The following is a 12,650-nucleotide window of genomic DNA, read 5'->3' on the forward strand; positions in this document are numbered from 1 at the left end:
TTCAGTGTATACAATTTGAAATTCTTAGGTACTGTTTTGTTAACATTTATCGATATATTTTAAAAGCTTTGGTGCAATAATAAAGTTGTGCTTAAAACTATTTTCAATTTCTATGTCAACTCTTTGATTCTATAAATCTTCATCTACAAGTACTTGACATACATATATACATATATATATATATATAAATACATGTATGTGTGTATATGTATACGAATTTATATACGAATGAATCCATTAAATAAACTTACCTCGAAAGTGATCATAGATTCGCTCACAGATACATACATACATAAATATGTACGTACATCTCGATCCGAAAGAGGCTGTGAATGTGGTGAACTTGGAGCGGAACAAGAGTGGGGGAACATTGTCCTGGTGGGTGGGGTGCCAGTTTGTGGTGCTCACCGACGCCGCGTCTGACGCCGCTCTCGCTTGGATCGCAGAGCAGAATTCCGCAGTGCTGCTGCTCCCCCACACCTTGCTTGCTTGCTTCTTCTCCACAGCGCCTTGCTTCTCCGCTGCTCGCATTTCCAACTATCTCTTGCAATTCTGGGTTTTCACCGTTGCTAGTACATTTGTGGGCTGTCTTTCTGGGTATGACTGCGTTGAGTTGAGTCGAAATCCCTTTGAAAGTTCGTTTTCTTTGCGCTTTTGCTTCATTTCTGAGTGCGAGTAACTTGAAAAGCTAATGTTAAAGGGATAGAATCCTGGCGTGCGAGAAATTGGGTTCTTGACTCAATTCTGTGGTGAGACGGTCGAATTTCGTTAGAGGGACGCTTAGTTTTTTCGAGAGAAAGGGGTTCTAATCTCTTGAAGCTTTGAATTGTTGGAAGTGAACCCTCCTCTAGATACTAGTTAGTAGTCTCAGCTCTTGTGTCCTATGAATGTGTGTTGACCCACTTAAAGGAGCGCGAATAGATATACTTATATGCACGCCGTTATGGTTTACCGTAAGCTGTTTGATTTAAGCGAACGGAATGTGAATGTATTTGAAGAGGACAATGAGATGCTCCACGAGACAGCAGTTTGTGTCGGTTTCCGCTTACGTACATTCCAATTTTATCGGTGAAATAATGTAGTAAATCTAGAAAATCGATACTGAACAATCTATTCGGGTACTCCAGTTGTCCTCATGTAATCGCTGTGGGTGGTTTGTAATGACAAAAATTAACTATGCTTAATGTTGTTAGATTGTAGTGGCACGGCTAATGGCACACTTGGAGAGTTCGAGAGGTCGCTCTGGAATTGTTGCTAGCGTAGGATTCGATAGCAGCTCGGAATTTGTGATATTTTTAATTTTGTAATTCATTTATTTTGTGAATCTTTGCATTACACGTGCAGTGTGGGGAAATTGACGACTGGAGTGAAGGGTTTGTTACTTCGGTTCGCTTTTCTGTTGGTCTCTCTCCGTCTCCAACGGCGTGTACAAAATGGCAGCTCAAATGGTTATGAATTCAGTTGCTACGGGTAGTCCTCATTCCTGGAGCTTGAACACTTCAAAGGTCAGTAGGTCAAGGCCCGTTGTTTCTCCTGCTGCATGGTCCATCCAGCCTGCATTCAGACAGGCTTGGCGAGCCCGACCTTTCACTGTTGCTGCAACTTCAAACGGAGAGGATGAGAAGAATGACTCAGTTGCGTCAAGCACATCTACTTCCACCACTGAAAGTACGACTTCTCCTCCAGCAGAGCAAACAACTGTCAGCGACAGAAGAGCTATAGGTGTAACCCTTACTTCAATGAGCTCAACCCTTCTACTTTTCCTAATTCCGAAAATGTAAGAATCTAAATGGATTCTCTTAACCTTGCCATCGAAGGCTTTTAAACGGTTCAGTGGTTATTTGGTGGGTGCAGCTGAGGCAGAGGTGAAGAAGGGTCAGAGAACAGCAATTATAACTGGTGCCATCTCTGTTTTGCTGGGAGTGGGATACCTAGTGCTCATTCAATTGCTTGACACGAGGGGGGTCATCCTGGTGCCACCCCCACCTGAAGCATTCAATCCTTGAGTCACTGGCGACACCATTTGTGAGTTCCTTCTTCTTTTCCTATTTTGGAATGGTTGGAGTGCAGATCATGGATACTGTTGGTTGCTGTTGTCTTTCAGACTGCGTTGGGCAATTTTGAGTTTTCATACTCTAGCCAGAAACTGTGTAATTGAGATGAAATTGGCGGCAAGTTGATGCACCCGTTCGTCGAGTTCAAGAATAAAAATTAGGAAGCGTCTTCTAATGTGTCAATGGCTTCTTACTTGCTGTGTTCAGCCTTGTTGTGGATCTGGAATCCCACATAGCCTTTTCTTGTTGACATCTGTTTTGTCTACAAGCATCATGAACTCTGGCGATGTGGGAAAAGTCTGAATCGGTTTTGAGTCCACAGAATTAAAGAATTCTTCACTGTATTCTGTTATTGAATCAAAATTAGGCATGTTTTAGCACAAGAAACTCTTCAGGTTCCTTCATTTTATAAGAGTCTAGAACTTTTTACTGTTTTATTGAACACATCTACAGTCTTGACAATTATGACGTAACCATATGATGAATATTTTATAATTGTTTTACTTATAGCTTGTGTTGATCAATTTTCTTATCCCGTCTTTTATGAAAGAACCCAAAAAGAGATATTATTTTATGTTGCCTTATTAAACATGAATTCAAATACTTACACACAAATACATGATGAATTCTCTTTTGCATGCCCCCTGCCTCGTCAAAGAATAGAGTCCCTTCAATAAATAATAAATATATTGCCACAAAGAAGTTGAATAATTAAAGTGGAGCATTTTTGGTGTTGTAGAAAAATCCAATTCTACTTGGATAGATGGCAACAATTATGATGTATGCCAATTGTATGAAAATTGATCATACATCAAGAAAAACATGTAATATTTATTTTTTCCACATTTAAAGCATAGATGACCATCTTAAATTAAAACCAACTTTGAATGCATGACTTTCTTGACAAAAAGTAATATGAAAAACAACTCTTTAAATTCTTCTGATATCTTTGTCCATCTTTACCATCAAATAGTATAAAATATGTTGACAGGAACATGTGAATGAATAAGAATTATAGCAAAGAATAACTATCAGGCATGATGCTATACTATCATTGTAAACTGTGCAGAAAAAACACAATCCGTGACTTTAGTTTCATGGCTTAAATAAGTCCATGATATTCGTATCCTATTAATAGACATCTTAATTCCCATCAACACTCCAGAATTATTTAAGAACTACTCTTTTGACATGCTCCATTCATTTTGGAAGACAATAGCCATGTTAGCTTTGGCTCCAGAAAATCAACATTCCCAGGAATCAACAAAATGGTATGAGACTGATTTCCCACTTTTCAATGAAACTTCAGGTTAACTATCATGAGTTGACCACTGAACATTCTATTATTTGCATCCCATGTTCACAGAATTCTATATTTGACTTTCTTTTCTATTTTAATCACTTTACCTCGAAGATTATGCACCAATGCTCATTCCTCAGTGAGCATTGTGGTGATCACAAGATTATCAAAAAAATTGCAAAAAGTGTAGGCATACCCTGCTATGGATGGCCACCAGCAGCAAGCAGTCAAGATCAAGTTGTAACCACAGCAGCCTCCTTGTGGAGATGCTCCTCCATCATCTACCGCTACCAAGCTCAATATGCACTGAGTTGCTTCCACTGGGAACCCTGGGCTGCAGCACGGAAATAAAATCAAAATTATTTCACAATTTATATAATTTTAGATCTTATTATGCAGTTACTATACAACCTAGTGAGAAAGATTTCATGAATACATGCATGATCTTTCTATAGTGTATCTGCCAAGTCCAATAGATAGCCAGTAAGCCGTTCAGGAAGCTCATTCCCTGCCAGTTATCTTCCTAAATCAAGAGTTTCTTCATATCATTTCCATTGAGCTGAGAGTAGAATAGTCATAAATATTAGCCTATAGACACTCTGAATCATAGTGATCACCGAACCAGGTCGAAATCGCAAAGCAAACGAAAGCAATCTGAAGCCTACAGTATTGTTACAAAGCATATGCCAGTGACACAAGATCCCAAAGAGAGCTGAATTACACTTGACAAAAAACTGCAGTCTAAACAAGACAGAAAGACGGATGCAAAAAAGGTCTTGCAATTGGTCGAAATACATGCCTTGACTCCCATTTCCTGCAGCACAAACACAAGGAAGCACCATCAATGGAACACTGTCACAACCCAGAGCAACCAGAGAGTAGTCTTACCTCAGGGTCACCACGCTCCGCTTGTGGAGCTGCACCAGAATCGGCAACATCTGCCGGACGAACCACCTTTGGGTCGACGAAAGCCACCCATCTTTTGGCTTTCGCATGCTGCAAGGTAGGATAGGTCATCATACCAAGAAGGAAAAGTCCAACGCTTACAACTATAGTTTTCCATGACGCATAACACATAACGAGGATTATTAGTCCGATTGCTGGTATTGACATGACTGTGACGCCAACAGTGCCAAATGGTATCTTGTATGGCCGCACTAGGTTAGGTTGTGACAATCGCAGATAGATGAAGGCAGCAAACTCAATGAGCATGGCGATGCAATACAGAAAGTTGAGAAATTCCACAATCTCTTGAAAGCTCATGAAAGACAATAGAAGCACCCCGGATGCAGAGAAGAGGATGCCAAGTAAGGGTGTTCCATGCTTGGACCGTTTTGCAAACACTTTGGGCAGCATTCCCATCTCTCCCATTCCCAGCAGCTGAAAAGAGTCGCTGCTCATTTCAGCCTCAAACAATCCCATGTTGGACAGGAGAGCCGCGATTTCAATCCACCATTTGAGGAAAGGCCCTCCAATTGCTTTCCCAACATCTGCGAAGTATCCACTCTCCCACAAAGCATCGTTTGGCGTGATGGCCCCGGTGCCGGCCAGTAATGGCACGACGTAACCCACAATGACTATCAACACTGCCCACATGAGAGCCTTCGGAAAGGTTCGCTGAGGCTTTTCGACTTCACCTGCCAATGTGCTTGCAGAATCCCAATAATTTAAGTTCCAGAACAAAGTGTTCAAGTATGTCCCCCAATTCACCCTATTAAGGTTAACAGCCCCCCACCTCTTCGGGCGTATCTTGGGAATTGACATGAACGACAGAACTACAAATGGCAGCAGCGAAAAGCCTGTGAGAAACACTGCCGTCATGCCCACAATCGTCAATCCTCGGTAATTAAGGTAAGTAAGCAAGATTGTAATGACTATGAGGGCGATGTAACGCGCAGGTCCATCTGCAAATAGTGGAACTACACGCTTGAAGTAGTCCAGAAACAGAACAGGGTACAATGCATTGTCTGCAACTCCACTGATCCATTTACACCAACCCTCCTGAAAACCCCAAAATTCTCCGAATGCAGCTGAGATCCACACCACATACCCTCCATTCTCGGGAAATGCTGTGGCCAGCTCTGCAGTTATCAATGCCTCTGGAATGCTCCATACAAAGGGGAATACCAGGAAACCCACAATAGCGAGCAAAGGTCCACCTGCCTTGACAGAATCTTCCACTCCAAACGGTCCACCTGAGACCTCGTAAAATATAAGAGCAACTAATGGTACCAATCCAAGCTTTGGCCTTGTCCTTTTCACATGCAAATCGCTTATCACCGATTCGAGAGCCTTCGGAGACCCTGGCTCCATCTCCTGTACAGAGCCATTAGAGTCTCCCATCAAGCTTCCTCGACTACACAAGCTAGATAGATGGTCCACAGACCAAAAACTCCCCGTCTTCTACACAACTAACTCTGCGTCCCGGCGCCATTCTTAAGAGAATCACTCAACCCTGATGAACTCTCTGAGCAAAGCCATGGAATGAAGACGCGCAACCTGCAGGCACAACAGTGGGCGAACAGTCTCCTAAAGTACAGTTTCTAGCACCAAAATCCACTGGAGAAAGACTGCTGGACGAGGTAAATTTCAGCAGTCCAACACCTTACGTCTCGCAAGAGTCACGCCACCTCCTCGCGAACGGTATGGACCCATCCGTCTCACCCTCACGTAGCCACAACCACGACCACCACCACCACCACCACGAGTGCAAAATAGCCTGTGAAGCCTACGTAACCTCATCGAACTGCAGAAACAACTCCGCCTCGTGGATGCCTCTGCCTCCCCCTGGTCAAAGGTTTGAATTCCTCGCTACCTGCCCCGTGAGCCGTGGGCTTGAGTGACCCCAGGTCGGGGCCGGATATAGAGTGGTGCCTTTCCACGCCACAGGCGGACTAGAACTCCTCCCCCTCTCACGATCACAACTGAAAGCAAAATAATAAGTTATTGGTCTGGAGGACACGGAGTGTTTGAAAAAAAGGATGACAATAGCGGATGGTTGAAAAATGGCTTTCTTAATTTAGTCATACACTGATAACAATTTGAAACTGATTTCTTCTCCTTACATAGATGAAAAACTTGACTACTAGCCATATGCTGCGAATGGAGGAGTCCTCCATATTGAGCTCCTGGGTATAAACCTTACGACCTCATCTGAGGTAAAGAATGAATTATATCTAACCAATTGTTGATGTTAATTCTGTACAATATACACAGCCAAATGTAGAACGCCCATGCCTTTGTCATCAAACAAGGACGTCCAAATCATCTCCTCATTACAGACCAGCAACGCTTGCACTTCGCTCCCACCAGGTGGTGTTCGTATCTTCATTGGAGCTTCCTCCATCAAGGTATAGGCGCTTCAGCTGCTCCCGCTAGAATTCTAAAGCTACCTTACCGCAGGGTTTCTTTACAGTGCTCATAACCTCTACAAAGTCGCCCATTTTTAATTTCGGTTCCATTGTGTCGACAAATTCGTGATTTACTTTAACGCGCAAACCATTATCGTTGGCAGATCTTGAATCCACCACAAGAGAATTCATATCCGAGTGCTTCGATCGCACAAGGTCTCCAACCGTAGAACCTGGAGGAAGCTCTCGCACTAGAATATGTTCGTTCTCCATTTTTATAACATACACTGGGTCATTCTCCCTCATCACTGGCTCGCAGCAAGATCCAGCGTAAGGGCACTCTTTGTTGTGCACAGGGAAAGGGCATGGCGGTTTCAAATCTGCTGCCAACGGTGATACTCTCAGCTTAGTATCCATGATCTCACTTTGCCACGTCAACACCCAGCGAGCCCACTCCACACGTTCAGAACTGAAAGCAGAATGTTCACTGTTGTCTTCCTTATATCTCCAGTGAGCTGCTAACCCATATTCAGCCTGATGATGCATTTTCATTGTCCGAATTTGCACCTCCAGCGGATATCCGTCACTTCCAATCACAACAGTGTGTAAGGACTTGCATCTGCAAAGAAATAAAAGACCAATCAACACCCAATCACAAATCGTGTGCCGAGGCAAACTGAAATACAGGAAGAAAGAAATGTCCCATACGATTACAAAAAAAGAAATGCACTCATGGTGTAGAATCCCCCGTTAGATTGAATGCCGTACCCATTCGGCTTCGAATCAACAATGTAATCCTTCGTCTTTCCAGGAATACATCGCCAAAGTTGGTGGACGACCTCCAAAGCCTGGTAACAACTTTCCTCATCTGTCACGATCAGACGCAATCCTCTTACATCAAGAATTTCATCGGGGCTTCTCTTTTTTCTGCACAGAATCATCCCAAAAATGGCTTAGTGACGTATCCGCAGATGCATTGAACCAGCCACTCATAGCATTTCAACTTCTACATTCACAAATGGGATGCCCAACATCGTATGAATAACCAAATATGCATCATGAGCTCTTACTTCATCATTTTCTTGTAAACGCTGTACAGATTCTTAGGTCGTCCACACAGATCAATAAACTGCACCCCACCAACTCTCAATGCTTCGTCCAGGTATCTGATGGAAGACATTACTAGTCCCTCTCGACATCGCTCTGACAGCCTTATGGACAAATTTTCATGATCTACAGGCTTCAAGCACTTGAAGCAAAGATCTTCCATTTCAGCCTTCCAACTCCAAATACCCAGGCGATTCGCCAAGGGAGCGAAAATCTCCAGCGTCTCCTTGGCAATACCTATCTGTTTGTGGGAAGGCAAGGCCTCTAAAGTCCTCAAATTATGCAATCGATCAGCTATTTTTATAAGCACCACCCGAACATCAACCATAGCCAGAATCATTGTCCGCAGCCTGTCAGCCTCTGTTGTATCACAAACGGTTATGAGCAGAACGTGTGGCCTAAAGCAAGTGCATATGGTAGAGGGGAGAAGGTTTTAATGATAATACATGTGGTAGAAAGAAATTGTGGACAATGTAGGGTGACATTGATGCGAAGTTTTGCATGGCTGTGGAACATACCTTCACATGCGTGCAATCATACGTGTAATACTTGCCTTCTAAACTATTTCAATGTATGTGCAGTTGAGAGAATGGAGATTAGAGTTTCAGCGTGTCGTTATCATTTTGTGAAACCCGTACACTGCGAGAATGAAGAAACTGTTCAGAAATGGATGCCTGTGTACCACGACTGCGTCATCGTAACCTTGTCAGGAGCATGGAACACACACTGAGGAGGTGGAGACGAGAGATGAGGTGGAATGGTATCGTGCTTAATGCTAGTCGCTCATGGGAACGGTCAATATTGGAATTCAAGCTTGGACCTGAAACAAATAAGCATGATGGGGGTAGTCTAGTCATTCACGCAATTTACCACCTGGGCAGGGGCTTCTAGAGATTTTCTAAGTCACAATTGACCTTGCGAACACGGTCTGCCTTTATTTGAAAAAATTGGTATAAGTTGAATCAATCAGACACTGAAGCTGCAATGGAGTTACTACACCTGAAAAGATCTAAACGGTTGCTGTGCATAGTCTAGTCACAACATCCGCAGCTTTAGCACGACCGACGATCCGAAAAACGCAACTCATCTTACCATCTAAGAGTTTCCTAATCCCGGCTAGATGTGGCTGTAGGTAGAGTCCGCTTCGGTACTTTAGAACTCGCACATATTTTCAAGAATTACATTTGCCGCACGTTGGCGAGACGAGAAGGAAGATCCCTGCATGCGTTACAATAATCCGGAAGCAACATCGGCATTCCAGATACAACATGATCAAAGCGCTTCGAAGATTGGAAGGCGATAACGAGGAACTCATGGTTTATTTTGGTGAATTGCATCCGTGGAATTGTGCAGAGCCCTTGTTGAAAGTGGCCTTCCCTTCCTTGGCTTGGGCTAGGAGTTGCAAATGGGGCACTTGGGTCCGAGGCAGTAATGGTTGTGCGTCTTCGACCCATCTACAAACGAGCTGATTTTGTTTTTCTTCGAGTTGTAATATCCACAGTTTCCTCCTCGACAACGATGCTCTGGAGGATTGGGTTCGGCTTTAAGAATGAAGTAGCCGCAGGCGTTAACTGCAGCATTGAACAAAGAGATTCGGAGTTCATGATTCAGTCCGAGTTGTATGGACAGTTTGTTTTTGTTTTTACTATCTGGAGAGGGCAAGGAAAATAGAAAGATTAAAGAGTTCAACAGCTCTTTGGTGGAGATAACAGCAGCGCAAGGGAGCTGAAAGCTGAACAAGGAATGCTTGGAAGGTCGAAGCGCGTCGAATGTTTTAGGCAGATTAGAATGTGTCGTTCGACGAAATCACTTTTTATCAAGTCATGTTGTTAGAGCCTATTTTATTGCGATGCATGAGGAACTCAATTTTGTTGCAATCGGCCATTGTATTTGCATTTACGAAACAACTTTTTTTTGAAATGTATTCACATACTCCATTCACATTCATTTGTGTTCTACATTGCGTATAATGTAGGACAAGTAGGACAATATATATATATATATATAGAGAGAGAGAGAGAGAGAGAGAATATTCTTAGCAGAAATTCTGAAACAGAAGAAATTAGTAGAAATTTTATAAATAATAGTCATTTTTTAATAATTTTAATTTGTATTAGGGTACAAATTATAATCAATATTTGTAAGTGTCATGGAATACTTTTTGGCAATGATTGTGGCCACATCCATTTTTACTCTAACCACACATATTTGTATTGTTGGAGTAAAGATAGAAGGAATGGTTTTTCCAAGAGTACAATACTATCAACATTGCAACCCTAATTCCTTATCATTGGTTCATTCTTTTTGTTGTTGCTTACATTGATGTCACTGCCACCAATACCAAAAGAGCATCACCAATATACATTTTTTCTTCATACCACTTCAACTACCTTAATAAGCCTTCATAAGAGCAAGGTATAACTCAAGAATAGAAATAAAGAGAGATTTCAACAATTTGTTGCAACCAAAAGCTTAAGAATTGTAGTGAAGACATACAAGCAACATCAACTTTTTGAGCTTTAGAATATTTATTTCAAATGCAATCAAGTTGGGAAAGATTTTAACCACCAAAAGTTGATAGAAGAGACCAAGAGAGTTAAGACCTCTAGTATTCTCATTTGTTGCTTCTCTAAGACAATTCAAATAGAAGAATAATTCTTTCTATATTACAACCTTCTAAAATTATAAATAAAATATTTTAAAGAATCAAAAATTCTAAAATATTAGAATCAAAACAACAACAAAAATTAACATGAAAATATTTTTTAAAATCAATATAAATAGTATCAATTAAGAATATTATGCAAAAGTATCAATTTGAGTACGTTTCATTAGAAAGAGTAGGAATGATGTTGGTTGAGCAAAAGATTGCAATAGCAATAGCAAGTATACATAAACAAAAGTAAAAAAATCATAAATATGGTATGTATTTTCTTTTCAATGAGGTATATAAGTACATAGAGAGTTGTGTGCATGGAGCAAAATTGAACAAAGAAAAGAATAATTCAAAATAGCAAAATTGTACGTCTAATTTAATTTTTTTAATTTTAAAAATTATAATTGTTTTACTTTAAAAACTATTACTAACAAAAATGGATATCTTTTTATTAAAAGATATAATAAAAACCAAAAATTACTATTACCCAAATATAATAGGAGTTGGTTATTTAATCCAAGTTAGAATTTAGTAATAATATAATACAAGAAATAAATAGAATTAAGGTTAAACAAATATTATATTTATGAGTTTTATGCAACATGATATAAAATGAATATACCAAATTTAAACAACTTTACTATAGCATTGATGTATAATCTTCTATAATAACAAATATAATGTATACTTATGACATATGTGTGAGTTGTACAAAGACAAACAAGAATGTAACATAATAAGCAAAGGAGTAGATATAAATAAAGTTTTAAAATATCGGTATATACCACAGCTACTACACAAAGAGATCTTGAATTCCTACCAAAGGGCATTTATATAAATATATATATATATATATATATATACAGATGAATTTAAGTTTTTTAAATAATTTTAATGTAATCATAAATATAAAATTAGTTATATATAAACTATTATGCAAACAATGTTTTAAGTCATTTTTAGATAATTTATATATATTAATAAATATTAAATTTATAATTGAATAATATAAATATATATTCAATTAATTCAAAAGTAGTAAACTCAGAGATTGATGACAATTTTATGACATTAAAAAAGAATGTATATATATATATATATATATATATATATAATTAATAAGAATTTTTTTAAAAATTACATATTATCATGCATTTATAACTTTAAAAAATGAATTTTTTTATTTAATAAAAATAAATTAATAGGTATGATAATTTTTAATAATTATTTTTTATTATTAAATTATTTTTTATTAATAACTATAAATTAAAGATTATTATTAATAATTATTTTTTATTTTTAAAGTAATTTTATTTATAAAAATAATGAATAAATATTATTTTTACTGATCCTCTAATACATTTACTTAAAATGACATTTAAACACTTCTTGAAGTAAATGCAATTATTTAAAATTAAATTTGTATTTTACAAAATAATATATAAAGACAAATTTTATTTTATTTCAAAAAAATTAATAATGATCATAATTTTTTTATATAAATCTGAATGTAAAAATAATAATAATAGTTTATTGAACCATTCTATAAAAAATATTATAAAAAAACGTAACTATTTTCTTTTTTTTTAGTAATTTGAACCATTAATTCAATTTTAAACTGTTTCATGACTTGATTGGTAGATTTATGTATATATACATATATATATATATATATATATATATATATACAGATATAAACACATACACATGTATATCAAATTTGAAATCTATTTTTAAAAAATAGTTATAGTTTTACAGTTAAAACACAAGTCAATTTTTTTTAATATAATTAAAAAGATACATTTATAAAGTTATAATTAATTTTTTTTATCATAATAATACATTTAAATGATTAATTTTTTAGTTATGCATTTATTTAATTATGTAGAAAATAAATAAAAAATTATTGAGTAAGCTAAAAGATTTCTAAATTCAAAATATTTCCATACTAATATACTTGTAACTATTAAATAATTACTACTTTTAATCATCCATGTATACTTTGAGTTTCTATTACAGCATTTCATTCTACAATGTTGTAAAAAGGCATCATGATAGTCAATCCAGTTGAAACATAATATATGTTATAAGAAAACCTCGAAAACATTTATGCCAGTTTCACCTATCTATTCCAAGAAAAACTATTTAATATCAAGGATTTTATTATTGCATTATAATGATAT

At 38.0% G+C, this 12,650-nt stretch overlaps 3 protein-coding genes across 9 annotated transcripts; 1 reads left to right on the top strand and 2 right to left on the bottom strand.

The window, feature by feature from the left end:
* The first annotated feature begins 382 nt into the window (after positions 1-382).
* LOC112283734 (uncharacterized) lies at positions 383-2,561 on the top strand. Of its 7 annotated transcripts, none has more exons than XM_090251294.1 (4): positions 383-635; positions 1,345-1,722; positions 1,855-2,025; positions 2,262-2,561. In XM_090251294.1, the coding sequence occupies exons 2-3, from the start codon at positions 1,434-1,436 to the stop codon at positions 2,004-2,006; spliced, it is 441 nt and encodes a 146-aa protein (XP_090107420.1). In that variant the 5' UTR covers positions 383-635; positions 1,345-1,433; the 3' UTR covers positions 2,007-2,025; positions 2,262-2,561. The 7 variants fall into 7 exon arrangements, with proteins under 7 accessions (XP_090107420.1, XP_024378562.1, XP_090107421.1 ...); XM_024522794.3 differs by having other exon boundaries at positions 383-597; XM_090251295.1 differs by having other exon boundaries at positions 383-460.
* A 776-nt stretch (positions 2,562-3,337) lies between these two features.
* LOC112283733 (putative polyamine transporter At3g19553) lies at positions 3,338-6,113 on the bottom strand. Its single transcript, XM_024522792.3, has 3 exons — positions 5,959-6,113; positions 4,243-5,670; positions 3,338-3,688 (listed from the first exon to the last, which is right to left on the bottom strand). The coding sequence occupies exons 1-3, from the start codon at positions 6,094-6,096 to the stop codon at positions 3,632-3,634; spliced, it is 1,623 nt and encodes a 540-aa protein (XP_024378560.1). The 5' UTR covers positions 6,097-6,113; the 3' UTR covers positions 3,338-3,631.
* A 482-nt stretch (positions 6,114-6,595) lies between these two features.
* LOC112283700 (putative GTP diphosphokinase RSH2, chloroplastic) lies at positions 6,596-9,265 on the bottom strand. The gene is made up of 5 exons (XM_090251570.1): positions 8,994-9,265; positions 8,444-8,498; positions 7,775-8,232; positions 7,473-7,631; positions 6,596-7,323 (listed from the first exon to the last, which is right to left on the bottom strand). The coding sequence occupies exons 1-5, from the start codon at positions 9,263-9,265 to the stop codon at positions 6,729-6,731; spliced, it is 1,539 nt and encodes a 512-aa protein (XP_090107696.1). The 3' UTR covers positions 6,596-6,728.
* Between the last annotated feature and the right edge of the window lie 3,385 nt (positions 9,266-12,650).

The sequence above is a fragment of the Physcomitrium patens genome, chromosome 6 (genome assembly GCF_059467195.1).
Source record: "Physcomitrium patens ecotype Gransden chromosome 6, ASM5946719v1, whole genome shotgun sequence".
NCBI classification, from domain to species: Eukaryota; Viridiplantae; Streptophyta; class Bryopsida; order Funariales; family Funariaceae; genus Physcomitrium; species Physcomitrium patens.